Source organism: Cervus canadensis, chromosome 6 (assembly GCF_019320065.1).
Source record: "Cervus canadensis isolate Bull #8, Minnesota chromosome 6, ASM1932006v1, whole genome shotgun sequence".
Classification (NCBI taxonomy): Eukaryota; Metazoa; Chordata; class Mammalia; order Artiodactyla; family Cervidae; genus Cervus; species Cervus canadensis.
Genome location: NC_057391.1, coordinates 38,057,090 through 38,071,376, shown reverse-complemented (window position 1 = coordinate 38,071,376; position 14,287 = coordinate 38,057,090). Strand labels below are relative to the sequence as shown.

At 37.1% G+C, this 14,287-nt stretch overlaps 1 protein-coding gene across 13 annotated transcripts in view; it reads right to left on the bottom strand.

The window, feature by feature from the left end:
• The window catches only part of MGA (MAX dimerization protein MGA), a 145,423-nt gene that overhangs the window by 47,635 nt on the left and 83,501 nt on the right, over positions 1 to 14,287 (bottom strand). For all 13 annotated transcript variants that reach the window (XM_043471546.1, XM_043471535.1, XM_043471536.1 and 10 more), the window contains 4 exons: positions 7,763 to 7,894; positions 7,443 to 7,547; positions 6,033 to 6,700; positions 2,122 to 2,470 (listed from right to left, as the gene is read on the bottom strand). In XM_043471546.1, the coding sequence (XP_043327481.1) occupies positions 2,122 to 2,470; positions 6,033 to 6,700; positions 7,443 to 7,547; positions 7,763 to 7,894 (1,254 nt within the window). The remainder of the gene's footprint in view (positions 1 to 2,121; positions 2,471 to 6,032; positions 6,701 to 7,442; positions 7,548 to 7,762; positions 7,895 to 14,287) is intronic.

Here is a 14,287-nt window from a genome sequence, read left to right as displayed (position 1 = left end):
CTGCACCACCAGGCAAGACCCTCTACCATCATATCTTCCAGTAATTTCTCTTTCATTTTCTCCTAACTTTCTCCAACTCCTTTTAATCATCGGCAATTTTTTTTCTCATTTTCCACCTATCTTTTTGCAGAACACTGCTAGATTTCAACTTCTTCCAGTTTCTATATTTATCTTTATTTTCAGTCTCAGCAACACTTCTGCCTCCAAGAACTCTTCCCTATTTCTACTCCTTTTACAGAGCAATCATTACAAAAATATCTTCCCTCCTCTCCCCATTGTTCCCTAACAGTACAAGAAACTTAATGGCTCCTAGAACATAGTAGACAATGTCTTTTATTAAGGACTATCCCAGTGAGAAAACCAAAATATACTTTGATAATTGGCTAGCTTCTGGAGTTTAACTCTAATTAAGACACAGGGTGAAGTCTCTACCAAGAAAGCAAAGTAATAAACCTAACAGATATACAGTATTCCTCCTGCTGTGGTTTTTGTAACTTACTTCCGTTGCTTTGAAATGGAAACGTATTGCTGTAAGTGCAAGATGGGGTAAACTCAATAAGTAGATATGGGAAAAACTAAATTAATAACTTTGTATTATATTTCATTCTAAACTTTTAAAATCATATTTGCAACAAGTTCATGCAGGTAGAGTACCTTATTTGACTACTGAAATAGCAATTAGAATAGCCTGGCACTGGTCACAAAATGAACAGCAGAGACTAAAAACAGACCCAAACACTGGTATATTTTCATGTCCTGTATCACAGATGACATTTCACACCAGTAAGTCAAGTATTTACTCTCAACAAATAACAGTACAGCTGGCTAGCCATTTGAGGGAGAAATGATGCCCTACTACAAATATCACATAAATTCCAGATATATTAACAACTTAATTTTTTAAGACCATTTACTAATCTAAATTTTTTTTTAATCTTGAGGATAGAGAAAGACTTTCTAAGATTCCAAAGAACCAAAATCATAAAAAGAAGAGACTACTAGACCTAACCATGTCATCTCTGATTTTCCTTTGCCTAAGGGAGATGGGAAGAACTCTGAAGAAAATTAAAATGTAAATTACAAAATTACAACCTGGAGAAAAATAAAGCTCATGGAAACATATGGGAAAAAAACAAAACCACTCCAATAAAAGTTAGTAAAGATAAACCTATCACTATAGAAATATAAATTTAAGATAAGACATCAGTTTCTGCCTATCAGTTTTAATATCTAACAAGAACATAGAACTGGCACTATCCAACTACTGGTAATTGTGTAGTTGGTACAATTGTAGAAACATTTAAAAATGTTTAAAAAATCCTCATTGTCACAGCAATTCTACTTTTAATAGCCTATACTGAACATGAATGTTCATCACCATACTATTTGAAAACCCAGAAAAGCTAAATATCCAACCAAAAGAACTGTAATAATACAAAGCTATTAAAACTAAAATTATAGAGCTACAGTTGTTAATACAGAAAGCAGAACATGATTTTATGATAAGAAAGTTCTAAAAGTTACCATATATACAGAAGTTTCATTTCTATAAAAAATATATACACACACAAGTAGATGAACAGAAAATACTGGAAGAACATATATCAAAATATTAATCATCCAATCTGACTGAAGAAAGTACATGGCACACAGAAGCAAATGTAAACATAAACTGCCAAAACTGGAATATTAATCCTCTAATAAACTAAGAGGGTTTCTCTGGTGGCTCAAACACTAAAGAATCCACCAATAAACTAAGAAGCAAGAAACTTTAATTACATGGTGAAATTAGTCAATCTATTTAAACAAAATAAAAAGATATAGTAGAAAAGGAAAAAATGAAATTGAGAGAAGATTCGAATTTAACACAGAAGAGCTATCTTCAAGAGAAAATTTCAAAAAAAAAAAAAAAGAAAATTTCAATTAAAAAAAGCATATGAGTGCAGGTCTGTGTATGTCACACATGCCATATACAAAGAGCATTTTAAGAATAATAAGAATTAAATTCTTACGAGATCACTGATTAAGAAGATTTAAGTAATTTATACCTGAGATACATTTTCAAATAACCATACTATTTGGAAAAAAAAAAACTGTACTGTCTTAATTCTTAATACTCACTGTACTCTAGCTTCTTTCTCTTCTTTTTCTCTTTCAATTGTTCTTCCTCCTCTTTGACTCCCTCTTCTCCTTCTTCTTTTTGCTCCTCACCCAAAGTATCATAAAATACTGGATCACGATGAGCACTCTTCCTCTGGAAATGCTTAGTTTTGGATCCCCCTTTAACAAGTACAACTTTTCTTTTCAAACAGGTGCAGCCAAACATGCAGTCTGGTCGGCGGCAGTGAGCAGGCTGGCGCTTCTCCAAAGCTAGACTTGAACATACACACCCCAATCGACAGAAGTCATTGTTGCATGGAGGGGCTCGTTTCCTTATGATCGTGTGGATGGGTTTAGTTTTGAGAGATGCCTAAAGTTAAGAGTAGAAAATTATAAATCTACTAAATCATCCTCTAACAAGTTACGATTATATACTGGTCTGCCGCCTTCTATTCCGAGCACTCAGTACAAACAGTATAAGATTAGTTCAGATTCAGAAGACAAAGTAGGAATATAACCAGAAGTCTGAGCAATCTCCCATTCTAAAATGCATAGCACAGATAAGAGAACAAATATTTTAATTAGTGTTAGTGATAGTCACTCGGTCAGGTCCAACTCTTTGCGATCCCACGGACTGTAGTCTGCCAGGCTCCTCTGTCCATGGGATTGTCCAGGCAAGAATACTGGAGTAGACTGCCATTCCCCTCTCCAATAGTTTAATTAATTATGAGCCAAAATATCAACAAGGATAAACTTATTCTCAACAGACATCACACATAATGCTATAGAGCAGGGGTTTCCCAACTTAAGGCCCAAGGGCCAAATTCAGTCTGCTTCCTAAGTAAAATTTCATTGGAACACATCCAGGTCCACTCATTTACATAACATCTATGGCATTACAACAGCAGAGTTGAGAAACTGCAACAGAGACTATAAAGCCTACAAGGCCAAAAGTATTTACTATCTGCCCCTTTACAGAAATTGTTTACTGACCCCTACTCTATGGTAATTAATAAAAAGAGAACAGAAGAATACATGCATAACTGAAATCAGATTGACTATATTCTTTGCAGCCAAAGATGGAGAGAAGTTCTATACAGTCAGCAAAAACAAGACCAGGAGCTGACTGTGGCTCAGATCATGAACACCTTATTGCCAAATTTAGACCGAAATTGAAGAAAGTGGAGAAAACCACTAGACCATTCAGATATGACCTAAATCAAACCCCTTGTAACTATACAGTGGAAGTGAGAAATAGATTTAAGGGACTAGATCTGATAGACAGAGGGCCTGATGAACTACGGACGCAGGTTCATGACACTGTACAGGAGACAGGAATCAAGACCATCCCCAAGAAGAAGAAATGCAAAAAAGCAAAATGGCTGTCTGAGGAGGCCTTACAAATAGTTGTTAAAAGAAGAGAAGTGAAAAGCAAAGGAGAAAAGGAAAGATATACCCATTTGAACACAGAGTTCCAAAGACTTTCAAGGAAAGATAAGAAAGCCTTCCTCAGCGATCAATACAAAGAAATAGAGGAAAACAACAGAATGGGAAAGACTAGAGATCTCTTCCAGAAAATTAGAGATACCAAGGGAACATTTCATGCAAAGATGGGCTCCATAAAGGATAGAAATGGTATGGACCTAACAGAAGCAGAACATATTAAGAAGAGGTGGCAAGAATACACAGAAGAACTGCACAAAAAAGATCTTCACAACCCAGATAATCACAATGGTGTGATCACTCACCTATGGCCAGACATCCTGGAATGTGAAGTCAAGTGGGCCTTAGGAAGCATCACTACAAACAAAGTTAGTAGAAGTGATGGAATTCCAGTTGAGCTATTTCAAATCCTAAAAGATGATGCTATGAAAGTGCTGCATGCAATATGCCAGCAAATTTGGAAAACTCAGCAGTGGCCACAGGATTGGAAAAGGTCAGTTTTCATTCCAATCCCAAAGAAAGGCAATCCCAAAGAATGCTCAAACTACCGCACAACTGCACTCATCTCACACGCTAGTACAGTAATGCTTAAAATTCTCCAAGCCAGGCTTCAGCAATACATGAACCGTGAACTTCCAAGATGTTCAAGCTGGTTTTTAGAAAAGGCAGAGGAACCAGAGATCAAACTGCCAACATCCACTGGATCATCGAAAAAGCAAGAGTTTCAGAAAAACATCCATTTCTACTTTGCCGACTATGCCAAAGCCTTTGACTGTGTGGATCACAACAAACTGTGGGAAATTCTGAAAGAGATGGGCATACCAGACCACCTGACCTGCCTCTTGAGAAACTTGTATGCAGGTCAGTAAGCAACAGTTAGAACTTGACATGGAACAATAGACTGGTTCCAAATAGGAAAAGGAGTATGTCAAGGCTGTATATTGTCCACCCTGCTTATTTAACTTATATGCAGAGTACATCATGAGAAACATTGGGCTGGAGGAAGCACCAGCTGGAATCAAGATTGCCGGGAGAAATATCAATAACCTCAGATACGCAGATGACACCACCCTTATGGCAAAAAGTGAAGAAGAACTAAAGAGCCTCTTGATCAAAGTGAAAGTTGAAAAAGTGAAAGAGTGAAAAAGTTGGCTTAAAGCTCAACATTCAGACAACTAAGACCATGGCATCTGGTCCCATCACTCCATGGCAAATAGATGGGAAACAGTAGAAACAGTGGCTGACTTTATTGTTCTGGGCTCCAAAATCACTGCAGATGGTGACTGCAGCCATAAAATTAAAAGACGCTTACTCCTTGGAAGAAAAGTTATGACCAACCTAGATAGCATACTAAAAAGCAGAGACATTACTTTGCCAACAAAGGTCCGTCTAGTCAAGGCTATGGTTTTTTTCCAGTGGTCATGTATGGATGTGAGAGTTGGACTATGAAGAAAGCTGAGCGCCAAAGAATTGATGCTTTTGAACGATGGTGTCAGAGAAGACTCGAGAGTCCCATGGACAGCACGGAGATCCAACCAGTCCATCCTAAAGGAGATCAGTCCTGGGTGTTCATTGGAAGGACTGATGTTGAAGCTGAAACCCCAATACTTTGGCCACCTCATGCGAAGAGCTGACTCATTTGAAAAGACCCTGATGCTGGGAAAGATTGGGGGCAGGAGGAGAAAGGGACGACAGAGGATGAGATGGCTAGATGGCATCACCAATTCAATGGACAGGGGTTTGGGTAGACTCCGGAAGTAGGTGATGGACAGGGAGACATGGCGTGCTGTGGTTCATGGGGTCGCAAAGGGTAGGGACATGACTGAGTGACTGAACTTAAAAGTCTTTAGGAATGATTGATTTTAAAGATAAAATTTATATTTAGTCCCAATATCTGATGATCTTCAGCTCTAGAATTTAGTCACAGAATTTAAAATATGGAAGGTAAACTACAGAAGTTTCATGACAGAAAACTTACCCACATGCTGCTGTATCATTTCACATACACCAAGGCTATGACATACCATTCACCTATGTTACCATAGGTGAATCAACAATTAATGAAAATTTCTTAATATGTAATTTTATAAAAGACAAAACCGTGTTCTCTGTAGGTTGATAACTTGGGGCATTTTCTGGGATTTAATACCTTCTAAGCAGAGTTTTCAAAGCTGTTTTAACAAGACAGTAAATGTACTTGCCCACATGTTGGAGAATGAAATTAGAAACGTTCAGAATAGTCAGCTGCCTTTATAAAGGAGAGGGACAATTCAAAAGCACGACTGTACAATCTCTCTCTGCTGGCAGGAGGAATCTACACTTAGTGTCTAGTTGATAAAGAAGAACAAATGTGGAAGACATTTCCTTAGCTGTCACTAAGTTAACTAAACACCCCATCCTCCTGCCAAAAAGCCCCATTCCCATTTCTCCTAACGACCTAATTTTTCTCGACAAGACTAATATACTTCTGGAAAACAAAAGATACCTACTTGAGCCGTAAGCAGAGTTGTTAAGGATACATCTGCTCGCTCTTCAGTGATATAGGTCCTTGGTTTTCCTTCCCAAAGTGCACAGTCTTCCAGATCCATTAACTTCACTTGAGATTTAGACAAGCCTGGGGGGCGAGATCCCTGTTGCTGCTGCTGCTGCTGCTGCTGCTGGTGTGCCTGCCGCAAGCTAATTTGCTTTGGAAATGTATTTTCATCTAAAGTTGGCACAATCAAATTATTCACCCGGTTTTCTGAGGTGGTGCTTGAAGAATTCTTGGTAATTTTATCTCCGGGAATCATATGAGTGTGTTTCTGCTTTGGTGAAACAGGGTATGGTAAAATGGATTTATAAGATGATTTAGTTCGGCCACTGAAAGTTGCCTGTTTGTTTTGAGACTTTGCCTTTCTAGAGACAGAGGGTACAGAATGAGGTTTCAAAGAGTAAGAGGTAGAAGGGGAAACGGTAGACTGCTTCTTCAGCACACTATCAAGTGTTCGAACATAGCTGGTACTCTTGGTGGGAAGCTGGTATACCACAGGCGACGTGGGAGCATTGGAAGAGAAACCCATGCTTGTTTCCATCAGCTTGCCTTCATTTTCCAAGTATTCATCCAACTTATCACTGCAGAAAGCAGAACGGTTTTTCAATGGACCTTCAGAATTTCCACCTAGAAATAAAGATATACAGAAACTTAAAGAAATGTAAGACAGATATTTATGTCTTTAGAAAAATACACTTAAAAAGGCCAGGAGCATTCCTTTATAAGCTACCAGATCTTCCAAACTGTCCCTCCTCAGAAGTAAGGGAAAAAGCTAAGGGCACAAAAACAGGAGTGTAAAATTTAGTTTTTAAGGAATAAGAAAAAGCAAGTTTAACAGAGACAAGCATTACACTATTATAATACTGTACAAAGATTCAAAGAGAAAAATTATATTGAACAAATGATAAATTTATCTAGTTAGAGTGTAACTGCAAACAACTGCAGTGTGAAAGGAGAAGCACTAAGAAAAGAGACCAACAGACACAGAATCAAAATTTAGATTTCAGATTGGATTTAGAAGTTTACTTTGAAGGACTATAACATTATTGGAAATCACTATACAGCTCTGAAGTATACAGTTCTGAAATAATGCTTGACAATGATGCTTTTTCTAACTATAGGAATAGAAAGGAAGTACAGTTTGAAAAGGCTTCAATGATTATTTAAGTTTGACATGGTTAGGGACTGAACCCCAGGACAGGGACTACAGGACACAGAAAATGAACAAAAAAAGGCAAGATAATTATTTTCAGTTTATTTTAAAGCGTGGAAAGAAGAGATAAAGAAAAACAACCAAGGTTTACTTTTAACAAGAGTCTTTGGCCACATGTTTCAGAATGTATTTTTAAATTTTTAAAAAGCTGATTACCTTCATTCCTAGATGCAGAAGCACTATGAAACTTTCCCCTCCACCCCTTGATCTTGGTGAAATCATTGGTCTTCCCTGTCCTAGAAACAAAGGGAAATCCAGCATCTATAAAAGTAAAAGTAAAAGAGACGATCAAAATTCCACGAAGCCAATATTTAATATCTAATTAATTACTAAGATTTCATCTAAAATGTATAAATCATAGTTAAGACTCACCACTAGATAAAGGATTTAATTAGTGTATCCTAAATGTCTCTAACAATGGTAGCATTTTATTTTTATCACAAACCTGTTTGACTTTACAAATACTATGCACTCACCAGGAGAGGCAGGGTTGGCTCCGGTAAGGTTCCAGAATGGAAAGCTAGTGGCTGGAGCCAAAGGTAGCTGCACTCCCAAGTACTTAAGATCAATGCTCATTGTTGGATCCACTGAATTCAATTTTAAACCCACTACAAAAAAAACAAAAAGAATCACATTGGGTATTTTTTAATCTCTGGTTGGGGGGAGGGGGGAGGGAGGGGTATAATAAAGAATAAGTGGAGAGCAGTAATGATGAAATAAAAGTTGAAAGTGGCAGACAGACTTTAAGGTGGCCTCATGATCCTCACCTCCTGGGTATTATATATTTACAAAATCCTCCCCTTTCTATCTTGAATGTTGGTGGGCCCTGTGACTTGCTTCTAACTTGTGGCAAAAGGGATAGGATGTACATGATTATGTGTATGTGATAATATAAGAGTAAGTGTGTCATCCATCCTGCTAGAGCTGCAAGGATAAAAATTCTGCCAACAACCTGAGGGAAACTGGAAGCAGATCCCTCCCCAGTCAAACCTCTGATGAGGAGGCAAGTCTGACATCTTGATTGCAATCCTGTGATACCTTAAAAGGAGGACCCAGTTAAGCTATGCCCTAACACCTGACCCACAGAACCCTGAGACAGTAAGTGCGTTGTTTTAAGGCACTAGGTTTGTAGCAATCTGTTAAGCAGCAATAGATAACTAATACATAAACATAGCAGACTTCAGATCTTCTCTATTTTAATACTTTATAGCCCAGAGATTTTCTAGGACCTCTAATACAAACATGCAATAGTCTGAGCGTCTGGCCTGGTAAAGGCTATTAATTCTTTAGTTATTATTAACACATTTATGGTTAATGGAGCCTATAAATATTATGGCTTATCTGTAGGTACTGGGAAAGCATTTATTTTACCTATATTTTTTACCTTTTTTCCCTTAACATTTTACATCAAAGATTTGTCTATGTTGACAGGTTTATGTCTACATGATTTATTTTCACTGTTGTACACTATCCCAGATTATGAATGACTCTCATTTATTCACCATTCTCCTCTTGATGAGAATTAAGCTGTTTCCTATTTTAAACTATTACAAAAAAATACTGCAGTGTAATTGTACATCTTGTACAAAAAAGTCTATCACAAATATGAACACGTATGAAAGCTTCTCTAGTCCATTTAGCTTTTCCTTATCGCAATTCCTCAAGAGTGGAACTGCTATATAATGGGATATGTTCATCTTTAATTTACTGGATATTGTTTGACATACATTTGGCTGCCCAAAATATTCTGAGAACCTTTCCAAAAGCTATTCCTTTTCCACATTATAACCCCCACCTCTTCAACGGAGACGTGTTAAAACACAGATGTAGCCATAGAAGGCTTCAATCTAGAAGAAAGGACCATAAGCAAAGGAATACTATGCAGAATTGTGTTAATGAGGGTGATACTGTTTGGCCAAGTTAAGAACTTTTAGAAGTAAAAGTAATCAACGTCCTAGCTGTAGTATACTGTGTTCAGTGTATTATGTTCAAAATGGTATTAACTGTTCAGTGTTGTGAGACTGCTTGTATGGGCTTGTAGGGAATATAATTTGGACATTTTTCCTGACTGCATAGTCCTAGAGTCTGTTTCTCTGGCCTTTCAGGAGATTCTCTCTGTAAATCATCTGATACTCTTTAATAAATTTATACCCTATTTCACCTGCAGAGTAAGTGGATTCTGATGTTTGCAATTAAGAATTCTAACTGATACACCTAGTTATTCTGAATCTTTCTTATTTAATGGGAAATAAGAAAACAGTAATTACTTAACAAACTGGAATAAACATCAGGCTGCTTATGGAAAGCGGCAACCAGTTACAGTTAATTTTCCGTGGTCTTGTCTGGCCACTCTGAGACCAAGTGTTTCAACAGCATACCTGTCACACAATCATGGATAACCACATGCAATACTGCACTAGTTGGGAAGCTGTTCACTAGACTGCCAATTAACTCTCCATTTATACTTCCAATAGCGTTAAGAGTCACTGCTGATCGACATCCTCACCAACATTTTATATCACTGGACTTTTAAAACTGTCCTCATCTTATTGGTATAAATCTACATCCTATTGTTCTTAAATTTGAACTTTTACTGTTACTAGTGACAAGCTTTTAATTTGGATTTCCTTGTTTGTGCAATTACTGGCTTCACATTACTGAGCAGGAAAGTATTTAACTTAAATTTGAACAAAACTGAAATAGAAATTCAAAGCATCAAAAAAAAAAAAAAAGAAAGAAAGAAATTCAAAGCATCAACTATCCTAGTATTAACTACTAGAAGTCACAGGTACAGGTTTCCAATAAAAAGCTTACATAGTACTGGTTTCCTGCAAGGTGAAGACACTGGTCAGGTTACAAGCTTCAAGTTCTCTTAAGGTTGATTTGTATATACTCCACATAAAACTTAATAAACAAAAGATGGCAATTTGGCTTTAGTTTGTAATTCTAGTTCTTTAAAATAAGTATCATTTTATCATGCTTATTTTATGTAATCACATAATGTGATTAAAATGAACATCAATAAAGTATTTTCCTTATGTTTCAATCAACTAGGGAGAAAAATGTGTGCGTGTGTGTTGTCAGTGTCAGTCATGTCCGACTCTTTGCGACCCTATGGACTGTAGTCTACCACACTCCTCTGTCCATGGGATTCTCCAGGCAAAAATACTGGATTGGACTGCCATGCCCTCCTTCAGGGGATCCTCCCAAACCAGGGATTAAACCCGTGTCTCTTACATCTCCTGCTTTGGCAGGCAGGTTAATATGGGTCAAAAAAACTGTTTTCTAATCCTGACTTTGGGCTAAATTTCTCTTAGCTTCTGCTTTCTCATCAGTGAAGTAAGTATCAATCCACTGCACTGAGTTTTATGTTTTAAGAATTAACTGTACCTTCTCTTTGAAATGCTCTGCAATATAGATGATGACAGAGATAAAAGACATTTCCCAGACCTCATGGAGCTTTTGTGTTGTTTTCCCAACTGACTCATTAGTAGTTACAATAGAGTAAAAAAAATCCTGTGAGAGGCAAATGAAATGATACTTGAAAAGCCCAAGGCAACCTGGTAAAACTGTACAGAGAGTGTAATTTTTACGTTAGAGTAAGTAGGAATTAACTAGGAAAGGTGGGGAAGCAGAGCAGAGTGGAACCAGAGTGGAGCAGAATGCAAAATACTGCAGAAATTCCAGGGACACTGAATCCTACACAAAGGATAAAATTAGATACTGTAGCGCTTTGAAAAGAGAAACACATTATTATTACAGACAGAAACTACCTGAGCCTACAGAGAAAACAGAAAAAAAGGAATTAAGTTGTTAAAAATGCATCCATACAGCCAAATAGGTAGGTAGACATGCAAAATCTAGACCAGAACAATCAAATTTACAGACTGTTTTCCCTACATATCTTCTTGTCTGCATTTGCTAATATTTTGAACTGCCATCTTCCCCCAAAAGGTGTATCAAGTGATCCTAAAAACATCATGTAGCTTACCTACACATCTTGAAATGTTCGTCCTTAGAGAAAATCCTTCCCCAAGAAACAAGTACTTGAGACCCAGACTTTCAGTTTCAGTTCAGTCACTCAGTCATGTCCGACTCTTTCAAACCCCATGGACTGCAGCACAACAGGCTTCCCTGTCCATCACCAATTCCCGGAGCCTGCTCAAACTCATGTGCATGGAGTCAGTGATGCCTTCCAAACATCTGATCCTCTGTCGTCCCCTTCTCCTCCCACCTTCAATCTCCCCCAGCATCAGGGTCTTTTAAAAAAGAGTCAGTTCTTCACATCAGGTAGCCAAAGTATTGCAATTGGTGACGGACAGAGAGGCCTGGTGTGCTGCAGTCCATGGGGTCGCAAAGAGTTGGACTGAGCGACTGAACTGAACTGAACTTTGTGACCCCATGGACTGCAGCACGCCAGGCCTCCCTGTCCATCACCAACTCCTAGAGTTTACTCAAACTCATGTTCATTGAGTCAGTGATGCCATCCAGTCATCTCATCCTCTGTCGTCCCCTCCTCCCACCTACAATCTTTCCCAGTATCAGGGTCTTTTCAAATGACTCAGTTCTTGGCATCAAGTGGCCAAAGGATTAGAGCTTCAGCTTCAGCATCAGTCCTTCCAATGAACACCCAGGACTGATGTCCTTTAGGATGGACTGGTTGGATCTCCTTGCAGTCCAAGGGACTCTCAAAGAGTCTTCTCAAACACCACAGTTCAAAAGTATCAATTCTTTGGTGCTCAGCTTTCTTTATGGTCCAACTCTCACAACCATACATGACTACTGGAAAAACCATAGGTTTGACTAGACAGACCTCTGTTGGCAAAGTAATGTCTCTGTCTTTTAATATGCTGCCTAGGTTGGTTATAGCTTTTCTTCCAAGGTGCAAGCGTCTTTTGACTTCATGGCTGCAGTCACCATATGCAGTGATTTTGGAGCCCAAAAAAATAAAGTTTCTCACTGTTTCCATTGTTTTCCCATCTACTTGCCATGTTTCCCCATCTATTTGCCATGAAGACTTATTTGCCATAAGACCCAGACTTAGTCGGTTCTATATGAATGAGAATAACTTTAGCTTGCAAAAATAAGTTAAATAATTCTTAACATATCCCCGTAAAAGCACAAAACCCTTTGCACATGATGGTTTAAATCATACCCCTAAATGCTTCTGCCTTTTCATATTAGGAGAAACTTCTTAAGAACACATTATCACACCATTGAAAAAAAGACTCATAAAGAAAGAAACAAAAACAGATAACCCTCTAGGTTCAAGGCAGAATCACCTAAGATGATAAACTGTAGCAAAAAAAAAAAAAAAAAAAGGAGGTATCCACAAAAATACACTCAAAAGAAAAACCTGTATAACTAGTGAACACAGAAAAGTAGATGTAGATATATAAAAGAAAAACTCTACCTAACCACTGATTTAACACTACATTCAGAGATTTTTTTAAGTAACTAAAAAGAGAGAGAGAGTGCCCTGGCAATACTGTCATTTAAGGAATTTAACCAAAAAAAAAAAAAAAAAACTGACAGGAGTTCATACTGTATAAAAGACTGAAAGAAAATGAGGGAAAAAGAAATCTCTGGCTGCGGAAAAATCCCAAGTAATTTATGCAGATACTCCATCCTCAAGAAAGAGAAGCATACCTTACGACTCATTAAGTGCAGACTACACAGTGACTTCCTTCCAAAAATTACAGAAAAAAATGTCAGTGACAAATCATGTTGATAATATGTACCCTTGACATGGTAAGATGAGAATGGCACTTTACCTTTGTGGTCTTCCTCCTAAACATATGGTCCCAGGTGAACCATGAGAAAAATATCACACAAATCTCAACTGAGGGTCATTCTACAAAATACCTGACCAGTATTCCTCAAAACTGTCAAGATAATTAAAAACAAAACAGTCTGAGAAAACATCCCAGCCAAAAGGATCTTAAGGAGACATGATTACTAAATGCAGTACTATGACATTTTCCTAGGTGATACCCTGAAACATAAAAAGTTAACTAAGGAAATCTGAATAAAGTATGCACTTTAGTAAATAATAGTATATCAGTAGGTTCTCTAATTGTAACAAATGTACTGCGCTAAAGTTAGATGTTAACAACAAGGGAAACTGGATGTTGAGTATATGGGAACTCTGTACTATGGTTCCAATATTTCTGCAAATCTAATACTCACCTAAAATAAAACATTAATGTAACAACTGACATAGAATTAATTCACTTGGTAGCAATGAAGTAGAAAACACTTTTATAAAAATACCTCTTTAAAATTGTAATTTCAGGTTGATGGACTTAGAAAATGAACCAATTTGGAGTAGCAAAGAAAAGTATGAGACAAAAATATCACACTGTGGAAAACAAAATTAAGAATCTTATTTTAGCAACAAAACTATGAACAACAACAATAAAAACATTTTCTCAGGCTTAAATCAACATTTCTTCCACAATTACAAAGGAAGTTCACAAGTTTTTTTTTTTCCAGCTCAAAAACTTTCTAGATTTAGAAGTGCTCATTTTCTAAGAAATAATGAAACACTACAGTTGACAAAAAGGCAAAGAAACATGATATTACTGAATTGAAATGTAATAAATTACTTCAAGCATCAATTCTTTGAAAGGAATCTAGATGAGTATTTTCACTATCTGCAGATACTTAGTTGGCACCATAAGTTACTGTAAACATTTAGTCAAACTAACTTAATTCTTTTAATATTTTAAGTCTTAAGCAAAGGTTGGGGGCTGGGGGAGACATCTGCCAAAATAAAATAAGAGGAGAAATTCCAAACTGTAATTCTGCCTCATACATTATGTAAAGTGCCTCATGGATTTTAGAAGTACACATGGATTACAGATTTAACTGTAAAACTATATAAGAATGTAGTTGAATTAACCTTAACAATGTGAGGATTAAGTACAAACTTGAACACTAAATGCATCATTTGTGTAGTAAGTGAAAACTGATGCCTCGCACTTTTCTGTCCAAAAAAA